The 27749-nt window shown below is 60.6% G+C and overlaps 1 protein-coding gene and 2 gene segments (V, D, J or C); all 3 read left to right on the top strand.

Annotated features, from left to right (window-relative positions):
* Positions 1-4995: 4995 nt before the first annotated feature.
* Positions 4996-11755, top strand: LOC112208000 (immunoglobulin heavy constant epsilon). 2 transcript variants are annotated; one of them, XM_063793940.1, is made up of 5 exons: positions 4996-5235; positions 9971-10279; positions 10487-10804; positions 10891-11114; positions 11298-11755. In XM_063793940.1, exons 2-5 carry the CDS (start codon positions 10063-10065, stop codon positions 11379-11381), a joined length of 843 nt encoding a protein of 280 aa, XP_063650010.1. In that variant the 5' UTR covers positions 4996-5235; positions 9971-10062; the 3' UTR covers positions 11382-11755. The 2 variants fall into 2 exon arrangements, with proteins under 2 accessions (XP_063650010.1, XP_063650011.1); XM_063793941.1 differs by lacking the exon at positions 4996-5235 and adding an exon at positions 5355-5484 and having other exon boundaries at positions 10891-11235.
* Positions 11756-12876: 1121 nt separating this feature from the next.
* LOC134808338 (immunoglobulin heavy constant epsilon-like) lies at positions 12877-14070 on the top strand. The segment is given in 3 exon segments: positions 12877-12958; positions 13556-13833; positions 13918-14070. Coding segments are annotated over 3 exon segments (444 nt in total).
* Positions 14071-23385: 9315 nt separating this feature from the next.
* On the top strand, positions 23386-24930 carry LOC134808386 (immunoglobulin alpha-2 heavy chain-like). The segment is given in 3 exon segments: positions 23386-23732; positions 23947-24267; positions 24490-24930. Coding segments are annotated over 3 exon segments (968 nt in total).
* The last annotated feature ends 2819 nt before the right edge of the window (positions 24931-27749 follow it).

The following is a 27749-nucleotide window of genomic DNA, read 5'->3' as shown; positions in this document are numbered from 1 at the left end:
ACTTATTGCTACAAAGAGTCTGCTTTGTCAGTCTTAAGCTCCCTGTTTTAATGTTAACACTGGTCAGCTGGGCCTAAGCTCCAACAGGGAGAGGGTATAGTGAGGGAGTCCAAACCACCCTCCCCTTCCTGTCATGGCCTGAACTGGTTTTCCAGGTTTCTTTGGAATCCCCTTGGATTAGCATTTTATTTTCTCGTTTACACCTTTTAAATATAAGTTCCAACTTTAAGTCATTCCTTTGCTCCCATATCTTACCATAGACTGTTAGAAGCAACCAGGTCACACCTTAGAAACATCTGCTTAGAAATGTCTTCCACAGATGCCCTAAGTCATCACTCTTAAGGTCAAACTTCCACAGATCCCTAGGGCATGAACACAAGGCAGCCAAGTTGTTTCTTAGGATTTAACAAGGGTGACCTTTACTCCAGTTCCCAATAAGTTCCTCATTTCCATCTGAGATTTCATCAGCCTGGCTTTCACAGTCCGTATGTCTATCAGCATTTTGGTGACAACCATTTAATAGTCTCTAAGAAATTCCAAACTTTCCCTCATCTTCCTGTCTTCTTCTGAGTCCTCCAAATTCTTCTAACCTCTCTGCCTGTTACCTAATTCCAAAGCTGCTTCCACATTTTCAGGTATCTTTATAGCAATGTTCCACTCCTCAATACCAATGTTCTGAGTTAGTCTATTTGTGTTACTAGAAAAAAAAAAAAAAAACATGAATCTGGTAATTTATAAAGAAAAGAGGTTTGCACCAGGCACTGTGGCTCATACCTGTAATCCTAGCAATTTGGGAGGCCAAAGCAGGAGGATCACTTAAGCTCAGAAGTTGGAGACCAGCCTGGGCAACATAGTGAGAACTTGTCTTGAAAAGACAAGAAGAAGGGAAGGGTAGGGGAGAGCAGAAGGGCAGGGCAGAAGGGAAGGGCAGGGAAGGCAGAAGAGAAGGAAGGAAGGGAGGTTTAATTAGTTCATATTTCTGCAGGCCATTCTGGAAACATGGCCCTGGCATCTGCTTCTGGCAAGGCCTCAGGGAGATTGCAATGACGGCAGAAGGCGAAGGGGGAGCAGGCATGTCACATGGCAAGAGGGAGCAAGAGAAGAGAAGAAGCACGTCCCAGACTTTTAAACAACCAGCTGTCACAGGGACTAACTGAGGGAGAACTCACTCATCACCTGGGGGATGGTGCTAAGCCATTCATGAGGGGTCCAGCCCCATGATCTAATCACCTCCCACCAGGCCCACCTCCAACACTGGGAATCACATCTCAACATGAAATTTGCAGAGACACACATTCAAACTATTGCACCACAGGAAGCTGGAAGAGGTGGATGGTCCTCCCCTGGAGCACTCAGAGACAGCCACCAACACCTTGATCTCAGATTCCTGACTTCCAGGACTCTGAAACAATTTTTGTTGTTTTAAGCCACATTTGTGATATTTTGTTACGGCAGCCACAGCATGGATATAGCTGGTAACAGAGTTCTTTAGCCTCCAAAATACAAGCCTGGGGTAAATAACTATTGAATTTGGCCACATGGAAATCAGGAAGAATGTAATAAGCATCATCCATGGACAGGATGACCTGGGAGATCGTGGCAAGTTTAAAGCTAATTGGAAGTTGGCAACCAAAAAATCCTGTCTTGCAAATTGCCAGGAAATTGCCAAGAAAACCTTTAGAAAACATGGTTAAAGATGGAGAAACCTGGATGACTCCCTGGTTTCTGAAGAGGTGCTTAGGCATTGAAGTGAGACTGACGAGACTTCACACTGTACCCTTCAGAAGGGCAGACACTCACGAGATCATCAACCACGGCTCCCTCGCTGGGAGGCAGACACAGAGCTGGAGGCGGTGGCCACAAACTAGGTAGGAAGAGAGGCGTCAGCATCGGGACTTGCGGGAGGCCCTGGGAAGGAACAGGCAGCGGTGGGGCCTGGACAGCCCTGGGGAAAGGAAGTTACTTGGAGGAGACCAGGGGCTTGCATTTGGGCCAAAACCAAGGACAAGAGATCAGCTGGTCCCAGGGAACTCTAGAGCCCAGCACCCCACCACGGGTGCAGGGGCCTGACAACCCAAGAGAGGGCTGTGGGCACCGGGCACCAGCCTTTGGGGGGTCTGAAGGCTGCTGCCCAGCCACACATGTCCTGGTTCTGAACAAAGGGTTCAAGACACACCTGCAAACCTACCCTTCTGAGAGCAGCCTCTTAGCCTCAGCTGGTATTGGCCCCTGGTCACCCCACATGCCCCGACAGTGGGACCTGGCCTCAGAAAGGGGCCCCTCCATTTGTACTTTCTATCTGATCCTTGACACAGTGCTAACACCAAAGACCAAACCTGAATCTTGGTTCACATACTCTGCAAAGAAATGACTAAGACTAGTTCTTCCGGAGGTCAGTTTTAGAACATGTTTATTCTGACTTAATTCTGCCTTATCTCTGTGCACCAAGAAAACTATCTGCACATCTGTAGTAAAATGTGAAGGTACCTTCATTTTGTTTGTATACTAAACTTTTAAGAAATACCTCACTTTTTAAAACTTGGTTTTGTGTTTTGTATGCTTATAATATTTTCCATAATAGATCATTTTAATGACGAACGCTGAGTCTTCTGACAGAATGCAGATCAATGGATTCCTAGCCATCAGGGAGGCGTTGATTGCAAAGGGGCCTGGTGGAATTTTTGGAGAGATTCTACATCTTCTTGCAACTGTTCATCTGGATTACGGTGGTGGTTGCATGAGTGTGCATTTGTTGAAACTCACATGGATTATACTGAATGTAAACTACACTTGCGTAAATATGACTTTTAAAACTTTAAAAAGTTGGGGGATGGTTCACTGCCCCGGCTCGAAGCCCCCTGGCCACGCTGCCTGGCCAGCCCACCCCCATCCCTGCCAGCGCTTGCCTCCAGCGTCCCAACAGCCTCCTGACTCCCTGGGCTGCTCTAAACCCTCAGGAGCGCAGCCATCCGGGATCAGCTGGATGGAGATGGGGAGCCCGAGACTCGTGCCACACCACGTCCTCCCGCCCCCACCAGCCACACGCAGACGTCAAAGCAGCCCTGTCCTCGCACGCGCTGCTCCCACCCACTCTGGCAGGGCCATTCCAGGGCTGAGGTAGGAAGGCAGATGCTCCCCCTGCCCCCAGACTCAAGCATTCCTGCACACACCCCCAGCACACACACACACTCCCATGCACACACTGACACACACAGGTGTGTGCAGCTGAGACACAGCCCGTTCCCAGGCAGTCCAGCCCCCATCACTGAGGGAAAGGGGCAGCACCGTGGGGCCACAGGAGTGGCAGCTGGACACAGAGCCAGGCGCTGGCGAAGGCCCAGGCCACTGAGGCGGGCTGCCGGCATGGCTGGGCATGAAGGCCAGAAGAGGGCAGGAGGGGCTGGGGGCACTGTGCCTATTGGGCCTAGGTGGGCACACGCCGGGAAGGAGAGGAACAGCCCAGCCCCTCAGACAGGAAGGGGTGGGGGCAGCGGCCATTTCTGGAGGCCAGGGCAGGGCCAGCACCCCAAGGAAAAGCAGAGCAGGGTGAGAACGGACATGGGGCTCAGAGCTGAGCAAGCCTGCTGGGCCCCAGGAGGGAGACACAGACGACCGGGGATCTCAAGGCTGGCAGAGGCCAGAGATGGAGCCCCAGCTGGGATGCCATCCTCCTTCCTGGGGGCCCACCCTGCCTGGCCCCTGCAGCCCAGCACAGCTTGGGGCATTGGATAGAACCGGGAGAGAGCCGACCAGGCACTGAGGCCCCTGCCCCAAATGCCCACAGCCTGGGGAAAATGAGCAGGTACATGGGAGGGGCAAGTGGAGCCCCAGGCACACCCACACAGTGCACACAGCCTCACCGGGGCCCGGGAAGTGAAGGAACAGGAGGCTCACCACCCCTGCTGTGGTTTCTCTCAGAATCATGGGTCCTTCCAGGGAACTCAGCATTTTCCCCTCAGCGTCCCACACGGCACCTTTCTCCAGGGCCACAAGCAGGGCATGGGGGCCTTGGACAGCCTGGGAACACTCACCCCCAGCCTGCGTTCCCTGAGCCTCACATCATAGCCCTCCAGGGCCCTGGCAGCCAGCAGCCCTTCTGGTGTCTTCCACACGTGGTGAGCATCTCTCTGAGGGCACCAGGCCCGACAGCCCCTCTCCCTCCACAGGACAACCAGCCCTGGGCACCCAGGGTCCCAGGGGCAGGTCCCAGTGTCTCCCTCCCCAAAGATTCTATATAACCCACCCCTCCCCAGTGGCCACTCCATGCATACTGGCCTCCAGGGGACAGGCAGGCCAACGGTGTGAAGGAAATTATCTCGCTCAGAGCAGAGCACTGGGTGCAACCAGGGACGAATGCCATGGGCGCCTCCAGGAAGGCCACCGAGCCCGGCCTTCTCCATGTGCCCACGCCCACCCATGGCATAGACGGGGCACAGTGTCCCCAGCCTCCAGCAGCTTCAAGGACCTTGCAGAGCCACCAGCCACCTCCGCACAGCTCCCTGCCAGCCCCCAGCCAGGCCCCAGCCTTCATGTGCTCGCCTTGAGGAGCAGCCCAGCTTGGGACCCCCGGCTGCAGGACAGTGACCTGGGAGTGAGTACAAGGTGAGGCCACGACTCAGGGTGCCAGCTCCAAGCGGGTCACGGGGACGAGGGCTGCGGCCATCAGGAGGCCCTGCACACACGTCTGGCACACGCGGCCCCCGAGGGCCAGTTCACCTCAGTGCGCCTCATTCTCCTGCACAAAAGCGCCCCCACCCTTTCTTCACAAGGCTTTCGTGGAAGCAGAGGCGTCGATGCCCAGTACCCTCTCCCTTTCCCAGGCAATGGGACCCCAAGTTTGCTGACTGGGACCACCAAGCCACGCATGCATCAAGAGTGAGAGTCCAGGACCTAGGCAGGGGCCCTGGGGTTGGGCCTGAGAGAGAAGAGAACCTCCCCCAGCACTCGATGTGCGTCCATAGTGAAGGAGCCTCACCTGAGCCCCCGCTGTTGCTCAATCGACTTCCCAAGAACAGAGAGAAAAGGGAACTTCCAGGGCGGCCCGGGCCTCCGGGGGTTCCCACCCCATTTTTAGCTGAAAGCACTGAGGCAGAGCTCCCCCTACCCAGGCTCCACTGCCCGGCACAGAAATAACAACCACGGTTACTGATCATCTGGGAGCTGTCCAGGAACCCGACAGGGAGCCGGACGGGCCACACCAGCCACAGGCACCAAATGGACAACCCGGCGCTTCAGGTATCCCAGCCCACCAGGAGCCCCAATCGAGGGGCCGGCCCAGGCAGCAGTGAGGGAGAGGCTGCCTGGGCCCCTGACAGCGAGGGGACTCCTGGGCCACCCTCACAGCATCAACCAAGCTTCTTGGTCACTGCATGGACTCCAGACGTCCCTTCCCTGCATGGGGACACAGGAAAGCTAGAAACAGCCTAACGCTGACCTGGAGAAGGCAGGGGGCTGGGAATCTTGGCTGGGCCCAAGATCAAGAAGGTCAGAGACCCCACGCTGGGCAGGGCTAGGCTGGGTGCAGACTGCCTGCCACCCCTAGGACAGGGACAGCCAACCCAGAGCCGGGAGGGAGGGTGGGGAGGCGGCAGCAGGGAGCTGTCCTGAGCTCCACTGCGCAACTGGCTGATCTTGGCAAGTCCGAGCTGGGTGGACTGAGGGGGGCTTGGCTGAGTGGACTAGACTGAGACAGGCCTAACAGACTGAGTTGAGGCGAGCTGGGTGGGCTGAGAGGGCTACCCTGTCCCTTAGAGGACAGGTGGCCAAGCAGGGCTGTCGTGAGCCAGGGCAATCGGGGCTGGCCTGGGCCAGGCGGGTTTAGCTGAGTTGAATGAGTGGACTGGGTAGAGGGAAATGAGCCAGGCTCAGCTGAGCTAGGCTTGAGCTGGGTTATCCTAAGCCCTAAGGTGGACTGAGCTGGGCTGAGCTGGACTTATCTGGGGGGCAGGGCTAAGTCAGGCTGAGCTGAGGTGGCCTGCCCTGGGTGGTCCAGGATTGAGTTAAGCTGAATTAGGCTGACCTGGACTTGACTGGACTTGGTTGAAATAAGCTGGGCCGACACAGGAGTAGGGACAAGCTACAGTTCTCTACTTAGGATAAAATGGGTGCTCATGGACTATCCGGGCTGAACAAGACCAAGCTGGGGTATTACCTGCTGAGCTTACCTGACCCGGCCTGAGTTCAGCAGGGCTGCACTGAGCTGGACAGACCTGAGCCAAGCTTAGCTGGTTGGGCTGAGTAAACTGGGCTGAGCTAAATGGGATTGAGCTGAGGAGGGCTAGGCTGGGTGAGAGACCTGATGACGGACAGGGTTAAAAGCTGGAGTGAGCAGGGCTTAAATTATTGAACTAAATTGGGCTGAGGTGATCTGAATTTAGCTGGGATGAGCTGGGCTGGGCTGAACTGTGCCAAAGTGAACTGGGCTAAACTAGGCTCGCCTGAGTGGACTCAGCTGGGTTGGTCTCAACTGGGTTCAGCTGGGCTGGACTGGGCTAGACTAAACTGGGTTCAGCTGGGCTGGGCTGGACTACACTGGGTTCAGCTGGGCTGGGCTGGGCTGGAATAAACTGGGTTCAGCTGAACTGGGCTGGGCTGGACTAAACTGGATTCAGCTGGGCTGGGCTGGGCTAGACTACACTGGGTTCAGCTGGACTGAGCCAAGCTGAACTGGACTAATGTGGCCTGGACTGGCCTGAGCTGTGATTGGAAGACCTGGGCTGAGCTGGACAGACCTGAGCCAAGCTTAGCTGGTTGGGCTGAGTAAACTGGGCTGAGCTAAATGGGATTGAGCTGAGGAGGGCTAGGCTGGGTGAGAGACCTGATGACGGACAGGGTTAAAAGCTGGAGTGAGCAGGGCTTAAATTATTGAACTAAATTGGGCTGAGGTGATCTGAATTTAGCTGGGATGAGCTGGGCTGGGCTGAACTGTGCCAAAGTGAACTGGGCTAAACTAGGCTCGCCTGAGTGGACTCAGCTGGGTTGGTCTCAACTGGGTTCAGCTGAGCTGGGCTGGGCTAGACTAAATTGGGTTCAGCTGAGCTGGGCTAGACTAAACTGGGTTCAGCTGAACTGGGCTGGGCTAGACTAAACTGGGTTCAGCTGAACTGGGCTGGGCTAGACTAAACTGGGTTCAGCTGAACTGGGCTGGGCTAGACTAAACTGTTCAGCGGGGCTGGGCTGGGCTGGGCTAGACTAAACTGGGTTCAGCTGAACTGGGCTGGGCTAGACTAAACTGGGTTCAGCTGGGCTAGGCTGGGCTGGGCTAGACTAAACTGGGTTCAGCTGGGCTGGGCTGGGCTAGACTAAACTGGGTTCAGCTGAACTGGGCTGGGCTAGACTAAACTGGGTTCAACTGGACTGAGCCAAGCTGAACTGGACTAAGGTGGCCTGGCCTGGCCTGAGCTGTGATTGGAAGCAGGGCTGAGCTGAGCTGAGTTGGGCTGAGCTGGACAGACCTGAGCCAAGCTTAGCTGGTTGAGCTAAGCTGGGCTGAGCTAAATTGGGTTGACCTGGGGAGGGCTAGGCTGGGTGAAGGAGCTGAGATGGACAGGGTTAGAAGCTGGACTGAGCTGGGCTTAATTGCTGAACTGAGTTGAGCTGGGCTGAGCTAGACTGGGCTTAGCTGGGATGAGCTGATCTGGGCTGGGCCTAACTGAACGGTCCCAAAGTGAACTGGTCTGAACTAGGCTAGCCCTGAGTGGGCTGGGCTGGGCCAACCTAGGTTCAGCTGTGGTCATATGGGCTGGGCCAGGCTAAGGTGAACTGAACTGAGCTGAGCTGTGCCAAACTGGGTTCAGCTGGGCTGGGCTGGGCTGGACTGACCAGAACTGAACCTGGCTGGGCTGGGCTGGACTGACCAGAACTGAACCTGGCTGGGCTGGGCTGAGCTAGGTTAGACTGGGGCAGGCTGGGCTGGGTTGGGCTGGGTTGGGCTGGGCTGCTCTAGGCTGGGCTAAGCTAAGCTAAGCTAAGCTAACCTAACCTAACCTGGGTTCAGCTGGCCTAGGTTGGGCTGGGTTGGGCTAAACTGGGTTCAGCTGAGATATGCTAATATGGGCTGGGCTGGGTCAGGTTGACGTTAACTGAACTGGGCTGACCTGGGCTGAGCTCAACTGAGTTCACATGGGCTGGGCTGGGCTGGCCTGGCCTAAACTGGGTTGGGCTGGGCTGGGCCAACTGGACTGAGGTGGATGGAGCTGGGCTGAGCTGGCCTGGCCCGGCCTGAGCTGTGATTGGAAGACCTGGGCTGAGCTGGACAGACCTGAGCCAAGCTTAGCTGGTTGGGCTGACTAAGCTGGTTTGGGCTAAACTGGGTTGAGCTGGGGAGGACTAGGCTGGGTGAGTGACCTCAGATGGACAGGGTTATAAGAAGCTGGAGTGAGCTGGGCTTGGATTATTGAACCGAATTGGGTTGGGGTGATTTAAACTGAGTTCTGCTGGGATAAGCTGATCTACGCTGGGCTGAACTGAGCAGAGCTGAACCTAGCTGGGCTGGGCTAAACTGGGCTAGCCTGAGTGGGCTGAACTGGGCTGCTGGGCTGGACTGGGTAAGCTGGGCTGAGCTGGGTTGGGTGGAAATGGGCTGAGCTGAGCTAGGCTAAACTGGGTTTGGCTGGGCTGGGCTGGGCTGGGCTGGGCTGGGTTCAGCTGAGCTGGGTTGGGTTAGACTGGGTCAAACTGGTTCAGCTGAGATGGGCTGATATGAGCTGGGCTGGGCCAGGCTGAGCTCAGCTAAACTGGGCAGTGCTGGACTGGGCTGAGCTAGACTGGGCTGAGCTAGACTAAACTGTATTCAGCTGGGCTGGCCTGGCCTCAGCTAAACTGGGTTCAGCTGGGCTGGGCTGAGCAGGCGTGAGCAGGATTAGTTGAGCTGGTCGTAACTGGATTTAACTAGCTAGGCTAGGCTTAACTGACTAAGCTGATCTGGACTGTATTCATCTGGGTGAAGCTGGGGTGAGGTAGCTACTTTAGGTCCAGCTTTGCTGAGCTAAACTGGACCGGGCTAAATTGATCTGGACTGACCATTCTCACCTGGCTAAGAGGAGCTGAGTCAGAAGCAAGCTGGTTGAGCTGGCTGGACTGAAATAAGAGTTTGCTGCCTGCAAGGGGAGGTCCTGGGCTGACCTGGGCCAGGCTGAACCAGGCTGGCTTAGAGTGAACTTCAGAGGGCGACTCCCCCGGTAGGCCAGGCTCAGCTGAACTTGGCTGTCCCGGTGGGCAGAGCGGGGCTGGATACTGTGATTTTGGGGGTACCTAGAGCAGACTTCAAGACCAAGCTAAACTGGGCTCCAGGGGCAGGATGGGCTGGGGACTTGGGACTCCAGGCCAGGGGCGAAGGGCCACGCTGTACAGACCGCACTATCTGGGCCAGGGTTCTGTGGTGGGAGGGACTGACTGCCTGGGGCATCAGGGCAAGTCTTCCCACCCTCCCCTAGAGGTCAGGGTGGGCAGAGCACCATGGGGGTCTGGCAGGTCAGGTGAGGGCTGCTGTGATGGGGAGATCCAGGCTTGGCACTCAAGAGCCCGAGGAGCTGAGACCACAGCCTCGGGGGGTTGGGGTCAGGGTTGGAGGGCAGGCAGACCATCCACCATGACCCCAGAGAGAGTTTGAAGGGGGAGGGCTCTGGGGTCCCAGGCCCCATGGGGTCCCCGGGCTTCAGCCTAGGGACATGGCCCAGTGCCTCTGCTCCTGAGTGTCCACCCTGCAGCACTTGCGGGGGGAGGCTGGGGTCATCCTGGAGGCACCCCCCTTCCTGAGCCCAGCCTGAGGATAGTGGCTGAGCAACAGCCTCTGGTGGGGGAATGGGGGCCCTGGGAGGCGCCCTGGGCCTGGGGATTGTGGGGGAAAAGGCCCAGAATGAGCCTGGCCATCTGGATCCCTGCCACGGGGTCCCCAGCTCCCCCATCCAGGCCCCCCAGGCCTGATGGGCGCTGGCCTGAGGCTGGCACTGACTAGGTTCTGTCCTCACAGCCCCCACACGGAGCCCATCCCTCTTCCCCTTGACCCGCTGCTGCAAAAACATTCCCTCCAATGCCACCTCCGTGACGCTGGGCTGCCTGGCCATGGGCTACTTCCCGGAGCCGGTGATGGTGACCTGGGACGCAGGCTCCCTCAACGGGACAACTATGACCTTACCAGCCACCACCCTCACGCCCTCTGGTCACTATGCCACCATCAGCTTGCTGACCGTCTCGGGTGCGTGGGCCAAGCAGATGTTCACCTGCCGTGTGGCACACACTCCATCGTCCACAGACTGGGTGGACAACAAAACCTTCAGCGGTAAGAGAGGGCCAAGCTCAGAGACCACAGTTCCCAGGAGTGCCAGGCTGAGGGCTGGCAGAGTGGGCAGGGGTTGAGGGGGTGGGTGGGCTCAAACGTGGGAACACCCAGCATGCCTGGGGACCCGGGCCAGGACGTGGGGGCAAGAGGAGGGCACACAGAGCTGAGGGAGGCCAACAACCCTCATGACCACCAGCTCTCCCCCAGTCTGCTCCAGGGACTTCACGCCCACCGTGAAGATCTTACAGTCGTCCTGTGACGGCGGCGGGCACTTCCCCCCGACCATCCAGCTCCTGTGCCTCGTCTCTGGGTACACCCCAGGGACTATCAACATCACCTGGCTGGAGGACGGGCAGGTCATGGACGTGGACTTGTCCACCGCCTCTACCACGCAGGAGGGTGAGCTGGCCTCCACACAAAGCGAGCTCACCCTCAGCCAGAAGCACTGGCTGTCGGACCGCACCTACACCTGCCAGGTCACCTATCAAGGTGGCACCTTTGAGGACAGCACCAAGAAGTGTGCAGGTACGTTCCCACCTGCCCTGGTGGCCGCCACGGAGGCCAGAGAAGAGGGGCGGGTGGGCCTCACACAGCCCTCCGGTGTACCACAGATTCCAACCCGAGAGGGGTGAGCACCTACCTAAGCCGGCCCAGCCCGTTCGACCTGTTCATCCGCAAGTCGCCCACGATCACCTGTCTGGTGGTGGACCTGGCACCCAGCAAGGGGACCGTGAACCTGACCTGGTCCCGGGCCAGTGGGAAGCCTGTGAACCACTCCACCAGAAAGCAGGAGAAGCAGCGCAACGGCACGTTAACCGTCACGTCCACCCTGCCGGTGGGCACCCGAGACTGGATCGAGGGGGAGACCTACCAGTGCAGGGTGACCCACCCCCACCTGCCCAGGGCCCTCGTGCGGTCCACGACCAAGACCAGCGGGGAGCCACGGGCAGGCCGGGGTCGTGGGGGGAGGGAGGGAGCGAGTGAGCGGGGCCTGGGCTGACCCCACGTCTGGCCACAGGCCCGCGTGCTGCCCCGGAAGTCTATGCGTTTGCGACGCCGGAGGGGCCGGGGAGCCGGGACAAGCGCACCCTCGCCTGCCTGATCCAGAACTTCATGCCTGAGGACATCTCGGTGCAGTGGCTGCACAACGAGGTGCAGCTCCCGGACGCCCGGCACAGCACAACGCAGCCCCACAAGACCAAGGGCTCCGGCTTCTTCGTCTTCAGCCGCCTGGAGGTGACCAGGGCCGAATGGGAGCAGAAAGATGAGTTCATCTGCCGTGCAGTCCATGAGGCAGCGAGCCCCTCACAGACCGTCCAGCGAACGGTGTCTGTAAATCCCGGTAAATGACATACTCCTGCCTCCCTCCCTCCCAGGGCTCCGTCCAGCTGTGCAGTGGGGAGGGCTGGCCAGACCTTCTGTCCACTGTTGCAACGACCCCAGGAAGCTACCCCCAATAAACAGTGCCTGCTCAGAGCCCCGGGTACACCCGTTCTTGGGAGCGGGCAGGGATGTGGGCAGGTGCATCTTGGTACAGAGGAATGGGCCCCCCAGGAGGGGCAGTGGGAGGAGGTGGGCAGGGCTGAGTCCCCCCAGGAGAGGTGGTGGGAGGAGGTGGGCAGGGCTGAGGTGCCACTCATCCATCTGCCTTTGTGTCAGGGTTATTTGTCAAACAGCGTATCTGCAGGGACTCATCACAGCTACCCCGGGCCCTCTCTGCCCCCACTCTGGGTCTACCCCCTCCAAGGAGTCCAAAGACCCAGGGGAGGTCCTCAGGGAAGGGGCAAGGGAGCCCCCACAGCCATCTCTCTTGGGGGCTTGGCTTCTACCCCCCTGGACAGGAGCCCCTGCACCCCCAGGTGTAGATGGGCACACAGGCTCCTCCAGGTGGAAAAACAGCCCTAAGTGAAACCCCCACACAGACACACACGACCCGACAGCCCTCCCTCAAGTCTGTGCCACTGGCGTTCGCCTCTCTGCCTTGTCCCGCCTTGCCGAGTCCTGGCCCCAGCACCAGGGCCAGTGGAGCCGAGCCCACTCACACCCCGCAGCCTCCGCCACCCTGCCCTGTGGGCACACCACGCCCAGGTCAGCAGCCAGGCCCCCTCTCCTACTGCCCCCCACCGCCCCTTGGTCCATCCTGAATCGGCCCCCAGGGGATCGCCAGCCTCACACACCCAGTCTTGCCCACTCATGCCTCACTCAAGGCACAGCTGTGCACACACTAGGCCCCATAGCAACTCCACAGCACCCTGTACCACCACCAGGGCGCCATAGACACCCCACACATGGTCACGCGTGGCCCACACTCTGCCTCCCACGCTGCCTCCAGCCAGGCTACTGCCAAGCCCTTCCTCTGAGCCATACCTGGGCCGCTGGATCCCAGAGAGAAATGGAGAGGCCCTCACGTGGTGTCCTCCAGTCCAACCCTCCCTGTCACCCTGTCAGCAGCACCCCACAGCCAAACACAGGATGGATGCATGGGCTCCGTCCCCCACTCACCCACACTGGAACCCCAGAGCAGGCTACATGCCCCTCACAGACCTCAAACCCACATGTGCATCTGACACCCCAGATCCAAACGCTCCCCCCCGGTCATGCACACCAAGGGCACAGCACCCACCAAATCCACACGGAAACACGGGCACCGGGCACCCCATGAGCACAAAGCCCCTCCATGTCTGAAGACACAGTCCCTGCACACCATCACAGCCATACATTCAGCTTCACTCTCACGTCCCAGCCCACCTGCACCCAGCTCCGGGCCTGGAGCAGCAGAAAAAGGTGTGAGGGCCCGAGGCCGGACCTGCACCTGCTGATGACCCGGGACCAGCAGGCAGCTCACGGTGTTGGGGAAGGGAGTGGAGGGGACCCAGGGCAGGAGACAGAGGGACCAGGCTGGTGGGCGGGGCCGGGCCGGGGTAGGGCCAGGAGGCAGCTCTGGACACCCACAGGCCTGGGCTCAGTCCACACCAGGACAGCCCCTCAGAGCACCCATGCAGTGAGTCCCAGGTCTTGGGAGCCAGGCCGCGGAGCTCACGCATCCTTCCGAGGGCCCTGAGTGAGGCGGCCACTCCTGTGCCAAGGGGTTGGGTCCTTCTCTGGGGAGGGGTGGGGTCTAGAGAGGCGGAGTGGAGGTAACCAGAGGTCAGGAGAGAAGCCGTAAGGAACAGAGGGAAAATGGGGCCAGAGTGGGGGCCCAGGGACGAGAGGTCAGGAGTGGTCCGCCTAGCCCTGGGCCGTTGACTGACTCGGGACCTGGGTCCCCACCCTCAGGGCTGGCTGGCGGCTCTGCGCAGTCCCAGAGGGCCCCGGATAGGGTGCTCTGCCACGCCGGACAGCAGCAGGGACTGCCGAGAGCAGCAAGGGGCTCTGTCCCCCACCCCCGCTGCCACTGTGGAGCCGGGAGGGCTGACTGGCCAGGTCCCCCAGAGCTGGACGTGTGCGTGGAGGAGGCCGAGGGCGAGGCGCCGTGGACGTGGACCGGCCTCTGCATCTTCGCCACACTCTTCCTGCTCAGCGTGAGCTACAGCGCTGCCATCACGCTCCTCATGGTGGGCACCCACCTCCAGAGGCCCGGCCAGGGCAGGGGGCTGGGCAGAGCCAGCAGAGCGCCCTGACCCACGCCCTCCCCTCAGGTGCAGCGGTTCCTCTCAGCCACGCGGCAGGGGAGGCCCCAGACCTCCCTCGACTACACCAACATCCTCCAGCCCCACGCCTAGGCCGCGGGCCACTCACGCTCCACCAGGCCCAGCTTTTTCTCTGCCAGCGCCTGAGCCTCCCTCGGGCTGCGCCCTGCCCTGGGTGGGAAAAGGGAAGCAGACAAGAAAAGGGGGCACAAGGTCACTACTGTGGGCTGATGGCCGGTGAATCTGAGCCCAGAGGAGCCCGGCTCAGCCGCAAGGTTAAAGGCGCCGAGAGAACCACCAGTCTCAGCCCCCACCCGAAAACCGTGTCTGTCCCTTCAACAGAGTCATCGAGGAGGGGTGGCTGCTAGCCGTTCTGAGCTCATCCCAGGCCCCCACCCATAAACCGTGTCTGTCCCTTCAACAGAGTCATCGAGGAGGGGTGGCTGCTAGCCGTTCTGAGCTCATCCCAGGCCCCTGGGTCTCCGGGTCACTCCCATTCTGACTGTACAATCACCAAGAGCCAAGGAGGGCCCGGCACCCAGCGCAGGACACAGCTGAGTCTGCGTCCAGCCCAACACCAGCCCACAGCCTCACTCCCCAGCCTCAGTCTGACCCTTCTAGCCCTGAGGTCCAAGTGCCTGGCATCCCCGTCCCCCAAGCCTCACCCAGACCTTCTTTCCCTTCACCCACCCCTCCTGCCATCCATCCACAGCCCCCATCCCTTCACCCACCCCTCCTGCCATCCATCCCCAGCCCCCATCCCTTCACTCACCCCTCCTGCCATCCATCCCCAGCCCCCATCCCTTCACCCACCCCTCCTGCCATCCATCCCCAGCCCCCATCCCTTCACTCACCCCTCCTGCCATCCATCCCCAGCCCCCATCCCTTCACCCACCCCTCCTGCCATCCATCCCCAGCCCCCATCCCTTCACTCACCCCTCCTGCCATCCATCCCCAGCCCCCATCCCTTCACCCACCCCTCCTGCCACCCATCCGCAGCCCCCATCCCTTCACCCACCCCTCCTGCCATCCATCCCCAGCCCCCATCCCTTCACCCACCCCTCCTGCCATCCATCCCCAGCCCCCATCCCTTCACCCACCCCTCCTGCCATCCATCCGCAGCCCCCATCCCTGCAGCCTGAAGGCACAGGGAAGCCCTCTGAGGCCAGGCCACAGGACGGTTGAGGGCTTCGGGCCCCTGGAGTGGGTAGAGGGGCTCCCACAGCCAGAGAAGGGGTTTCCTGCAGGGACAGCAGCTGCCGACCTCGTCCCTATGACCTCGTCCAGCCTCTGGCTTCAGCAGTCCTATTTCTTTCTCTCTGCGTTTCTTAGTAAAGTTCCTTTTCACAAACCCCACGTCTCCGGAGGGCTCTGTGGGAGGTGTGTGTGGCCCTGGAGTGGCTGGCGGGAGGCAGGACCCCTGAGGACGTGCAGGAGGAGCCAGAGGGGAAGGAAGGGCAGGGGCCATTCTGGGGGTCCTGAGAGCCAAAGTGCCCAAGCAGTGGTTCCCATCAATCACCCCTCAGCACCCCAGAGACTCCCCAGCTCGGCCCTGTCATAGCTGGTCTGCTGGTCTCCAGCCCAGACTCATGCCTCCTTCTCAGGTAAAGTCAAAGCAACAATCAACATCGACCCCTTTGTGGGCAAAACCAGAAGAGGCCCATGCTGTGGTCAGCACAGGAGGCCCCAAGAATGCAGCTGCACAGTCACCAAGGTGGAGGCTGGTGGGGGCCCCCAGGACCACTGGCCACACACCCTGATCCACCACCCACTGAGCACAGACAAAGCTGACTCCCCAGCCCACAGCCGCCCACCAGCCTGGACCTCCTGAAGAGCTGAGAGGTGACCCAGGAGCAGGCTGGGGCCCCAGAGCCATCAGGGCCACAGGTGGGCTTGACCCACACCGGTCCTCAGGGCAAACGTGCAGCCTCCCTGGCTGGAGAGGCCTGCTTACAAGGGTCTCCACAACATCCTAAAAATGGGAGAGAATGCATGATAGGCATGACAAAGGGCAGGGTTCCCTCATATACAAAGAGCACTCAGAGATCAATAAGAAGAAAGGTAAGCAATAGGTTCTTCATGGAAAGGAAAAACCCAGTGGCCGATAATATAAAGAAACCATTTTAACAATGAGAAAAGTGAAAGGAAGGAGGAGGGGATGAAGGGGGTGGAGGTGCTTCTTGGCCCTGACTGAGGGCACGTAAATCACTAAGACCACTTTTTAGGGCCAGTTGGCAAAATGCCCCAATGCAGGAGAGTCCTCTCACAGTGATGGCCCCACAGGGAGAGCCTCGCTCTGTGCCAGGAGAGCCACGTCACATGGAGTCTGGCACAAAGCGGAATGAAGCAAGCCTGCCTCAGTCTGACAGCGGCACCTGGGCCCTCCGCCCTGTCCTCTGCTGCGACCTCGGAGCAGCCGGGCATGGGGGAGAAGGTGAGGAGCGACGGCTCCCTACGGGGTAGAAAACCCCAAAGCGGGCAGCGCTGAGGCCGACTGGGTCCAAACAACACCAGAGGAGGGGGCGTCGCAGGACAGGGCCAAGGCCACAGCCGCTGCCCAGCTCCCCTCACACACTCCCTCATTCACAGACACACACGCAGGCACACACTCGCACATGCAAAAACACACAGGTTCACACACACAGACTCAACCTCTCATACACATTTGCTCTCACACACACCAATCATGCACTCACACACACTGACACGCTCGGGCATGCTCATACCAACACACACACAGTCTCAGGAAGCCAGGCCCTCCATCCACCCCATCACCAGCCCAGGGTGTCACAAACCCACATCTCCTACAACAGACCGGCCCTCCACAGCAAGGTGCCCCAGACCGGTAGCCCCCCCGGGGGACAGAGCTCAGTGACTTCTTTCTCTGCCCCGCACCCTAGATCATGAGACCCCCATGGCCCCAGAGCAAGGGCAAGGAGTCAGCTCACTGCCCCACTGTGTGGCAGGCGTCCTCACGCACAGAAAATTCCATCGCCTCAAAGGCCTGAGAGGAAGACCAGATGAGCACCCACGTAGAGGAGACAGACGGGGCCCGTGGGGAGGGGCAGAGGCCCGGATTCACACCCAGGCTCGGAACAGCGCCCCTGCCTTCCACATGGCCTGGCCTCCCGGGAGCAAGAGGATGCCGTCTCGGGGCCCCTCCATCCCCCTCTTCATTCCCCTATTAACCCACCCGTGGGTACAACCTTGGTCCCCAAAAGATAGAGCCACATCCTAGCCCCTGGGGCCATTGAGTCCGGCGTTATTTGTCAAAAGGGCCTTTGCAGATCCCATCAAAGTAAGGATTTCGAGGTGAGGGCGCCCTGGATTGTCAAGGATTTCGAGGGGAAGGAACCCTGGATTGTCAAGGATTTCGAGGTGAGGGCGCCCTGGATTGTCAAGGATTTCGAGGTGAGGGCGCCCTGGATTGTCAAGGATTTCGAGGTGAGGGCGCCCTGGATTGTCAAGGATTTCGAGGTGAGGGCGCCCTGGATTGTCAAGGATTTCGAGGTGAGGGCGCCCTGGATTGTCAAGGATTTCGAGGTGAAGGAACCCTGGATTGTCAAGGATTTCGAGGTGAAGGAACCCTGGATTGTCAAGGATTTCGAGGTGAGGGCACCCTGGATTGTCAAGGATTTTGAGGTGAGGGAACCCTGGATTGTCAAGCATTTCAAGGTGAGCGCACCCTGGATTGTCAAGGATTTTGAGGTGAAGGAACCCTGGATTGTCAAGGATTTCGAGGTGAGGGAACCCTGGATTGTCAAGGATTTCGAGGTGAGGGCACCCTGGATTGTCAAGGATTTCGAGGTGAGGGCACCCTGGATTGTCAAGGATTTCGAGGTGAGGGCACCCTGGATTGTCAAGGATTTCGAGGTGAGGGCGCTCTGGATTGTCAAGGATTTCGAGGTGAGGGAACCCTGGATTGTCAAGGATTTCGAGGTGAGGGCGCCCTGGATTGTCAAGGATTTCGAGGTGAGGGCGCCCTGGATTGTCAAGGATTTCAAGGTGAAGGACACCCTGGATTATCGAGGGGGCTAGGTCCAAGGACAAGCGTCCTAGCTGGAGACAGACGAGGAGACATAGGGATGGGGAGAGGCAGGGGCAGACAGGGGTGGTGCTATGGACTGAGGGTCTGTGTCTGCCCGAAACTCCTGTGTGACAGCCGTCATCCCAGAGTGAGAGCATGCAGAGCTGGGGCCTCGGGGAGGTGGTTAGGGCCTGAGGGGGAACCCTCAAAAATGTGATTCGGTCCCTAATCTCACTAGAGACCCTAAAGAAAAGGGACCCCAGAGAGCAGCCCTGCCCTCTTTCCACCACGTGAGGACGCAGCGAAAAGATGGGGGTCTGTGAACCAGGAATCGGCCCTTGCTGGAACTTGACCCTGCTGCCATCCTGACCTTGAACTTCCAGCTTCCCTGAGAAATGAATGTTGCTGCTGAACCCACCAGTCTATGGTATTTTTGTTATTGCAGCCAGAAATGACTAAGACACAGCAGCCACGTCCCCCTGGCGAGGGCCGGGGGCATCCCAAGGTTCATAACAAAAGCTCCAGAGCTTCCCTGAACCGCCAGGTGTGTCTTCCCAGGACCCTGGGGCAGCCCCAGGCTACCTCCCTCCTCCTCTGACCGCACCTGCCCTGATTCGGCCTCACTGTCACTCCCTGGATTTCACCCGACAGCCTCCGCCGGGGTGGCCCAGCCCCATGGCCAGGGCATCTTCCATTCACGCCCACACTTTCCAGGACTCCACTGCAGCAGCTCCTCTGTGAAGCGCCCCTGGCCTCCCATTGCCGGTGCCACCCGAGCCCCCAGACAGAGCTGGCCTCCCCTGACTCCAGGGCCAGCATTGCTGGCGGGATCTCTCCAACGCAACGGCCAGCTCTCTGGTGACCCACAGTAGGAGTGCCACCTGGGCAGCGCTGGACAGGGTAGAGCAGGCACCTTGGCGGCCCTGACCCGCAGGGCTGCAGGCTAGGAGACGAGGTGCCCCCATGCCGCCACCCTGGGCTGCAGTCTGGGGCCCCCAGCGGCCCGTGGGGCAGGCCGAGGGAGGCCAGGCCGGAGTGGCTCCAACCCAGCAGCGCAAGACTCACTCTCCCCAGCCTGATGCCCGCCCTGTGGCCCCAAGGCCCCCTCAACGGGAGTCCACTCACAGGTGCCCTTCCCCTGTGGGTGGTCAGGGACCCTCTCTGGCCCTGTGTCTCCCCTTTGCCATCTCTGTCTCGGGGTCTCTGAGCCTCTAACTGTGTCTGTTCCTGTTTCCCTGCATCGTGGCCCCCACCCCGCCCTGTGGAGCCATGTGGAGCCGTGAAGCTCCACGGCCGATGGGGTCACAGAGTCCTGGCCACACACACCTGGCCCCACCACAGCCAGACCACAGGCCAGACATGACGTGGAGCCGCGCGGCCGTGTCTGCTGGGGCAGGAAGTGGGCGAGTGACCCCGTCTGTAGGCCAGACGTACGGGCATGCAGGCCCTCCCCTCCAGCCCCTCAGCATCCAGCCACATCTGTGGACACAGCCAGTGCGGCAGAGCAGGGGTCTCCTAAGGACAGACGGCCATCAAGGCAGGGCCTGGGCCGGGCCAGGGCTCCCTCCCCACAGCAGCCCTCTTGGCAGGCAGCCAGACGCCCGTGAGGGTGGACCTGCCATGAGGGCCTGCACGCCAGAGGCCGCCCACTCAGCACTGCGGGCCCTCCAGCAGCCTGACCAGGTGGGTCTTGGAGGTCTCCAGGCCTCCGTCTCCTCCTCTGCACATTGAGGAGTCCAGCCAGGCTGGTCCTGGCCCCTTCTGGAAGCAAAAGGTGGAGAACAGGCACCAAGACAAGAGGGAAGGACAAAAGAGGTCACCACAGGGACTCCAGAACCACAGGGCAGGGCTTCCTAACCAGGCAGGAAGGATCTGGGCACTGGGGGCTAAGCCAGGCTGGCCAGGCCTAAGCTGGGATGACCCGGCCCTTCCTGGGATACAAGGTGAACAGCTTTCATGGCTGAGCTGAGGCCTAGGCTGAGCCGAGCCAGAGGGCAGAGGAGAAGATGACCTGGAGCCAACTGATACACGTCCATGTGGGCTGCCCTGAGCTGCCCTGGCCTGGGCTGGGCTGAGCTAGGCTACGCTGGACTGGGCTAGGCTATGCTGGACTGGGCTGAGCTGAACTGAGCTGAGCTGAGCTGGGCTGAGCTGGGCTGGGCTAGGCTGGGCTGAGCTGGGCTGGGCTGAGCTGAGCTGGGGCTGGGGCTGAGGTGGACTGGGCTGGGCTGGGCTGAGCTGAGCTGGGGCTGGGGCTGAGGTGGACTGGGCTGGGCTGGGCTGAGCTGAGCTGGACTGAGCTGGGCTGGGCTGGGCTGGGCTGGGCTGGGCTGGGCTGGGCTGGGCTAGATTGGGCTGGGCTAGATTGGGCTGGGCTGGACTGGGCTAGGCTGAGCTGGACTGGGCTAGGCTGAGCTGGGCTGAGCTGAGCTGGACTGAGCTGGGCTGGGCTGGGCTGGGCTGGGCTGGGCTGGGCTAGGCTGGGCTGGGCTGGGCTGGGCTAGGCTGGGCTGGGCTGGCCTGGGCTGGCCTGGGCTGGGCTGGACTGGGCTGGCCTGGGCTGGCCTGGGCTGGGCTGGACTGGGCTGGCCTGGGCTGGCCTGGGCTGGGCTGAGCTGGACTGGGCTAGACTGGGCTGGGCTGGACTGGGCTGGGCTGAGCTGGGCTGGACTGGGCTGGGCTGGGCTGGGCTGAGCTGGGCTGGGCTAGATTGGGCTGGGCTGGACTGGGCTGGGCTGGACTGGGCTGGGCTGGGCTGAGCTGAGCTGAGCTGGACTGAGCTAGGCTGGGCTGGGCTGGGCTGGGCTGGGCTGGGCTGGGCTAGGCTGGGCTGGGCTGGGCTGGGCTGGGCTGGGCTGGGCTGGGCTGGGCTGGACTGGGCTGGCCTGGGCTGGCCTGGGCTGCGCTGGACTGGGCTGGCCTGGGCTGGCCTGGGCTGGGCTGAGCTGGACTGGGCTAGACTGGGCTGGGCTGGACTGGGCTGGGCTGGACTGGGCTGAGCTGGGCTGGGCTGGGCTGAGCTGGGCTGGGCTGAGCTCGGCTGCGCCAGGCTGAGCTGGGCTGAGCTGGGCTGAGCTAGACTGGGCTGAGCTGGGCTGAGCTGGGCTGAGCTGGGCTGTGCTGAGCTGGGCTGAGCTGGACTAGGCTGGGGTGAGCTAGGCTGGGCTAGGCTGGGCTGGGGTGAGCTAGGCTGGGCTAGGCTGGGCTGGGCTGAGCTGGGCTGAGATGAGCTGGAATGAGCTAGGCTGGGCTGGGCTGAGCTGAGCTGAGCTGAGCTGGGCTGGGCTGAGCTGGGCTAAACTGGACTGGGCTAGGCTGAGCTGAGCTGAGCTGAACTGAGCTGGACTGGGCCAGGCTGGGCTGAGCTGAGCTGGGTTAGGCTGGGCTGGGCTGGGCTGACCTGATCTGAGCTGGACTGGGCTGAACTGGGTGAGCTCAGGTGGACTGAGCTGGTCTGGGTTGAGCTGAGCTGGGCTGAGCTGGGCTGGGCTGAGCTGAGCTGGGCTGGGCTGAGCTGGACTGAGCTATGCTGAGCTGAGCTGGGTTGCGTTGACCTGGGCTGAGCTGGGTTCGGCTGGGCTAGGCTAAGCTGGGCTGGGCTGAGCTGAGCTGGGCTGGGCTGGTTTGGACTGGGCTGGGCTGGGCTGAGCTGAGCTGGGCTGGGCTGAGCTGAGCTGGGCTGGGTTGGACTGGGCTGGGCTGGGTTGGACTGGGCTGGGCTGAGCTGGGCTGAGCTGAGCTGTACTGAGCTGGACTGACCTGGGCTAAGCTGAGCTGGGCTGACCTGTACTGGGCTGGGCTGGGCTAGACTGGGCTGAGCTGGACTGAGCTGAGCTAGACTGGGCTGAGCTGGGTGAGCTTAGGTGGACTGAGCTGGGCTGGGCTGGGCTGAGCTGAGCTGGGCTGGGCTGGGCTGGGCTGAGCTGGGCTGGGCTGAGCTGAGCTGAGCTGGGCTGGGCTGGGCTGGGCTGGGCAGGGCTGAGCTTAGCTGGGCTGAGCTAAGCTAGACTGGGCTGAGCTGGGCTGAGCTGGGGTGGGCTGAGCTGGGCTGAGCTGGGGTGGACTGGGCTGGGCTGAGCTAGGCTGAGCTGAGCTGGGTTGGGTTGACATGGAGTGAGCTGTGTTGAGCTGGGCTAGGCTAAGCTAGGCTAGGCTGAGCTGAGCTTGGTTGTGCTGAGCTGAACTGGGCTGTGTTGGGCTGACCTGGGCTGAGCTGGGCTGGGCTGGGCTGGGCTGAGCTGGGCTGGGCTGAGCTGAGCTGGACTGGGCCGGGCTGAGCTGAGCTGGGCTGAGCTGGGCTGGGCTGGGCTGAGCTGTACTGAGCTGGCCTGGGCTGGGTTGACCTGGGCTGAGCTGGACTAAGCTGGGCTGACCTGGGCTGGGCTGGGCTGGGATGAGCTGTACTGAGCTGGCCTGGGCTGGGTTGACCTGGGCTGAGCTGGACTAAGCTGGGCTGACCTGGGCTGGGCTGACCTGGGCTGGGCTGGGCTGGGATGAGCTGTACTGAGCCGGCCTGGGGTGGGCTGGGCTGAGCTGGGCTGACCTGGGCTGGGCTGGGCTGGGCTGGGCTAGGCTGACTTGGGCTGGACTGGGCTGGACTGAGCTGGACTGGCCTGTGCTGAGCTGGGCTGAGCTGGGCTGGGCTGGACTGAGCTGGACTGAGCTGGACTGGCCTGGGCTGGGCTGGGCTGGATGAGCTGAGGTGGCTGCTAATGTGGGAAGGAGGCCGTGGGTTGAGTGTGACTCCACCTGCAGAGCCCTGAGCCCAGCTGTGTTCTTAGGAGTTCTGAGGGCCACGCAGCTCTGTTGCACCATGATTCTGTCTTCTCTCTTGCCCACTGCCTGAAGGAAATTTGGAGTGGGCTGGGCCCGGAGCTCCCCTGTGTAGCAGGCCCTGTCCTGGAGGGCCTGGCAGGGACATGGCTTAGCCTGTTCGCCTCTAGTCCCGAGACCTCATAGGCCACAGGGGTCCACTGTGGCTTGTTTGGGCCTGGGGTGGGGCTCATGGAGTGGTGGGTGTTGGACTGAGACTCTGACCAGGGACAGGGGGATGGGGTCACAGCCAAGCCGCTCCACCCCTACCCCATGCACACAGCACTCAGAGCCCAGGCCCCCTCCTCAGAGCCCCCACCAAAATCCTCTCTAGGGGCAGGGGAAAGAGCAAGATATGTCCCTCACCCAGAGCAGGAGCTGGGGTCAGGGAGCTCAGGGGACTCAGCCACTCCATGGCAGAGCCCTGTTTAATATAACTTGTGTCTGGGATGGCCTGGGTCAGAGGCCCTATCTAAGGAGCATGTTCAGAAACCGTGTCGCTGGGATGAGACAGCTGGGTCCAACCGCAGGCCCATGGTGCAGGAGCTGTGTGACCTTGGGGCTGTCACCAGGCCTCTCTGTGCTGGGTTCCTCCAGTATAGAGGAGAGGCAGGCACAGCCTGTCCTCCTGGGGACATGGCATGAGGGCCGCGTCCTCACAGCGCATTCTGTGTTCCAGCATCCCCGACCAGCCCCAAGGTCTTCCCGCTGAGCCTCGACAGCAACCCCCAAGATGGGAACGTGGTCGTCGCCTGCCTGGTCCAGGGCTTCTTCCCCCAGGAGCCACTCAGTGTGACCTGGAGCGAAAGCGGACAGAACGTGACCGCCACAAACTTCCCACCCAGCCAGGATGCCTCCGGGGACCTGTACACCACGAGCAGCCAGCTGACCCTGCCGGCCACACAGTGCCTAGCCGGCAAGTCCGTGACATGCCACGTGAAGCACTACACGAATCCCAGCCAGGATGTGACTGTGCCCTGCCGAGGTCAGAGGGCAGGCTGGGGAGTGGGGCGGGGCCACCCCGTCCTGCCCTGACACTGCGCCTGCACCCGTGTTCCCCACAGGGAGCCGCCCCTTCACTCACACCAGAGTGGACCACGGGCCGAGCCCCAGGAGGTGGTGGTGGACAGGCCAGGAGGGGCGAGGCGGGGGCATGGGGAAGGGCGTTCTGACCAGCTCAGGCCATCTCTCCACTCCAGTTCCCCCACCTCCCCCATGCTGCCACCCCCGACTGTCGCTGCACCGACCGGCCCTCGAGGACCTGCTCTTAGGTTCAGAAGCGAACCTCACGTGCACACTGACCGGCCTGAGAGATGCCTCTGGTGCCACCTTCACCTGGACGCCCCCAAGTGGGAAGAGCGCTGTTCAAGGACCACCTGAGCGTGACCTCTGTGGCTGCTATAGTGTGTCCAGTGTCCTGCCTGGTTGTGCCCAGCCATGGAACCATGGGGAGACCTTCACCTGCACTGCTGCCCACCCCGAGTTGAAGAACCCACTAACCGCCAACATCACAAAATCCGGTGGGTCCAGACCCTGCTCGGGGCTCTGCTCAGTGTCCTGGTTTGCAAAGCATATTCCCAGCCTGCCTCCTCCCTCCCAATCCTGGGCTCCAGTGCTCATGCCAAGTACAGAGGGAAACTGAGGCAGGCTGAGGGGCCAGGACACAGCCCGGGGTGCCCACCAGAGCAGAGGGGCTCTCTCATCCCCTGCCCAGCCCCCTGACCTGGCTCTCTACCCTCCAGGAAACACATTCCGGCCCGAGGTCCACCTGCTGCCGCCGCCGTCGGAGGAGCTGGCCCTGAATGAGCTGGTGACACTGACGTGCCTGGCACGCGGCTTCAGCCCCAAGGACGTGCTGGTTCGCTGGCTGCAGGGGTCACAGGAGCTGCCCCGCGAGAAGTACCTGACTTGGGCATCCCGGCAGGAGCCCAGCCAGGGCACCACCACCTTCGCTGTGACCAGCATACTGCGCGTGGCAGCTGAGGACTGGAAGAAAGGGGACACCTTCTCCTGCATGGTGGGCCACGAGGCCCTGCCGCTGGCCTTCACACAGAAGACCATCGACCGCCTGGCGGGTAAACCCACCCACATCAATGTGTCTGTTGTCATGGCGGAGGTGGACGGCACCTGCTACTGAGCCACCCGCCTGTCCCCACCCCTGAATAAACTCCATGCTCCCCCAAGCAGCCCCACGCTTCCATCCGGCGCCTGTCTGTCCATCCTCAGGGTCTCAGCACTTGGGAAAGGGCCAGGGCATGGACAGGGAAGAATACCCCCTGCCCTGAGCCTCGGGGGGCCCCTGGCACCCCCATGAGCCTTTCCACCCTGGTGTGAGTGTGAGTTGTGAGTGTGAGAGTGTGTGGTGCAGGAGGCCTCGCTGGTGTGAGATCTTAGGACTGCCGAGGCAGGCACACTGCAGGATGGGTTCTGAGAGACGCACATGCCCCGGAGAGTTCTGAGTGAGCAGTGGCACGGCCGTTTGTCCCTGAGAGAGCCACCTCTGGCTGCAGCTGGGAGGGAATAGGGAGGGTAAAAGGAGCAGGCTAGCCAAGAAAGGCGCAGGTAGTGGGAGGAGCAGCGAGGGAGTGAGGGGCTGGACTCCAGGACCCCACTGGGAGGACAAGCTCCAGGAGGGCCCCACCACCCTAGTGGGTGGGCCTCAGGACGTCCCACTGACGCATGCAGGAAGGGGCACCTCCCCTTAACCACACTGCTCTGTACGGGGCACGTGGGCACACGTGCACACTCACACTCACATATACGCCTGAGCCCTGCAGGAGCGGAACATTCACAGCCCAGACCCAGTTCCAGAAAAGCCAGGGGAGTCCCCTCCCAAGCCCCCACGCTCAGCCTGCTCCCCCAGGCTCCTCTGGCTTCCCTGTGTTTCCACTGTGCACAGCTCAGGGACCAACTCCACAGACCCCTCCCAGGCAGCCCCTGCTCCCTGCCTGGCCAAGTCTCCCATCCCTTCCTAAGCCCAACTAGGACCCAAAGTATAGACAGGGAGGGGCCGCGTGGGGTGGCATCAGAAGCAGGCCAGTGAGACAGGGCCTGCCCAGGGCCCTCTGCATGCCTCTGGCTTCTGCCTGGGGCTCCCAGGAGTGGAAGAACAGTCCCACAACCACTGTGGGGACACCTGGCACCCGGACTCCCACAAGGGGGCAGTGGGGCCCCTGCTCGTGCCTTAGACATCTTCCGGGCCTCCCCAGGGGCCCCCGCCTTCTGGCTGCCTCCCTCTGCTCTCAGGGCCAAGGTGAGGTGGAGGCCACTGTCACCCCTGAGGGTCCAGTCACCAGAGGGTAATTGAGAGCAACAGGTCACTCGGGGAAGCCCTGCCACAGAGAAGCCCTCCAGCCCATGGGACCCAGGACCTGGCCCAGGGGAGGGGCTTTTAAAAAGAGGGGGAAAGAGGGAGAATCAACAGATGAGGGGCTGAACCAGTAGACAGAGATCAGGCAGACACATGGGTAGATCCTAGGACATATAATGAATGGATGGGTGGATGGAGGGTGGGTAGATGAAGGATGGATGGGTGGCAAAATGGATGGGTGGGTAAATGGCTGGATGGAGGATGGACGGATGGATATGTGATGGATGGATGGATGAAGGATGGGTGGATGGAGGATGGATGAGTGGAGGAATGAAGGATGGAAGATGGATGGATGGTTGGATGGATGGATGATGGATGGGTGGGTGGAGGATTGGTAGACGGAGGATGGATGGGTGGTAAAATGGCTGGATGGAGGATGGACAGATGGATATATGATGGATGGATGGATGAAGGATGGGTGGATGAAGGATGGATGAGTGGAGGAATGAAGGATGGAAGATGGATGGATGGATGGGTGGATGGACTGATGGATGATGGATGGATGGGTAGGCGGATGGAGGATGGATGGGTGGATGGAGGATGGAAGATAGATGGAGGGGTGAATGGAGGATGGGTGGATGGAGGGAGGATTGAGGATACTGGGGTGGGTGGGTGGGTAGATCTATGGAGGTTAGGTGTATGGAAGATAATTGGATGGAGAATTGCTTTATGAATGGATGAATGAAGAGATGGAAAATAGCTTTATAGATGGATGGGTGAATGGATGGATGGATAGATGGAAGAAGGATGAATGGATGGAAAATAGCTTTATAGATATATAGGTGGATATTTAAATGATAGCCTTACATTAATAGATGAATGGAGGATGAATGGATGGGTGAGTGGGTAGGAGTGTTACTGATGGAGGGGTGGATATACGGATAATAGCTTTATAGATGGATGGATGGATAGATGGACGGAAGGATAGAAAGACAGGTGAATGACTGGATGTATCAGCATATGACAAGCAGGTACAGCTGTACATGGGAGGTCTATGCCCTGAGACCCTGAGGAAAATGAGGATGCCTGTGCTGGTGGCCCTCACCTGGCCCTCCCTTGTAACCCCTCAGCCACATTCCCTGGGAAGGCAACAGAGGCCTCTGGTCTTGCCCATTCAACCTTTGGCACACTGAGTGTCAGACCCAGGTCTCTGTCTTGGACCCAGATCTCCTTGAGGGTGGGTGTGTCTGGTCCTCTCTGGCCCCGGGACCCAGTCACTGAATACGTGGCTGGGACTGAGATGGGGTGGGGTGGGAGGGGCGGAAGGGTACCTTGGGCTCAAGCTTCCCTTGGAGAAGCAGATAGTGTCCACTTTCTGCCCTGCCAAGTCTCTCCGTGAAGTGCCCTAAGAATGTCAAAGACAGAAGTTCCCAGCCCCTCACCTGGGACCCTGCCTCCTCATCCTCCCTGGGGGAGTCTCAGGCCTTAGATGGGGACCCAGACCCCACTGTCCCCAGACCCCAAGGAAGCATAGCCGCTGCTCACACGAGTCTGGGAGTCTGGGCCTGGCAGGCTCTTGCTGTGTTGCAGATTGGCAGATGCTGCCTCCCTATGTGGTGCTGGACTTGCCGCAGGAGACCCTGGAGGAGGAGACCCCCGGCGCCAACCTGTGGCCCACCACCATCACCTTCC

Source organism: Pan troglodytes, chromosome 15 (genome assembly GCF_028858775.2).
Source record: "Pan troglodytes isolate AG18354 chromosome 15, NHGRI_mPanTro3-v2.0_pri, whole genome shotgun sequence".
In the NCBI taxonomy this organism is placed as follows: domain Eukaryota; kingdom Metazoa; phylum Chordata; class Mammalia; order Primates; family Hominidae; genus Pan; species Pan troglodytes.
Note: the sequence above shows the minus strand (reverse complement) of the source record. Positions and strands in the feature narration are given on the sequence as shown.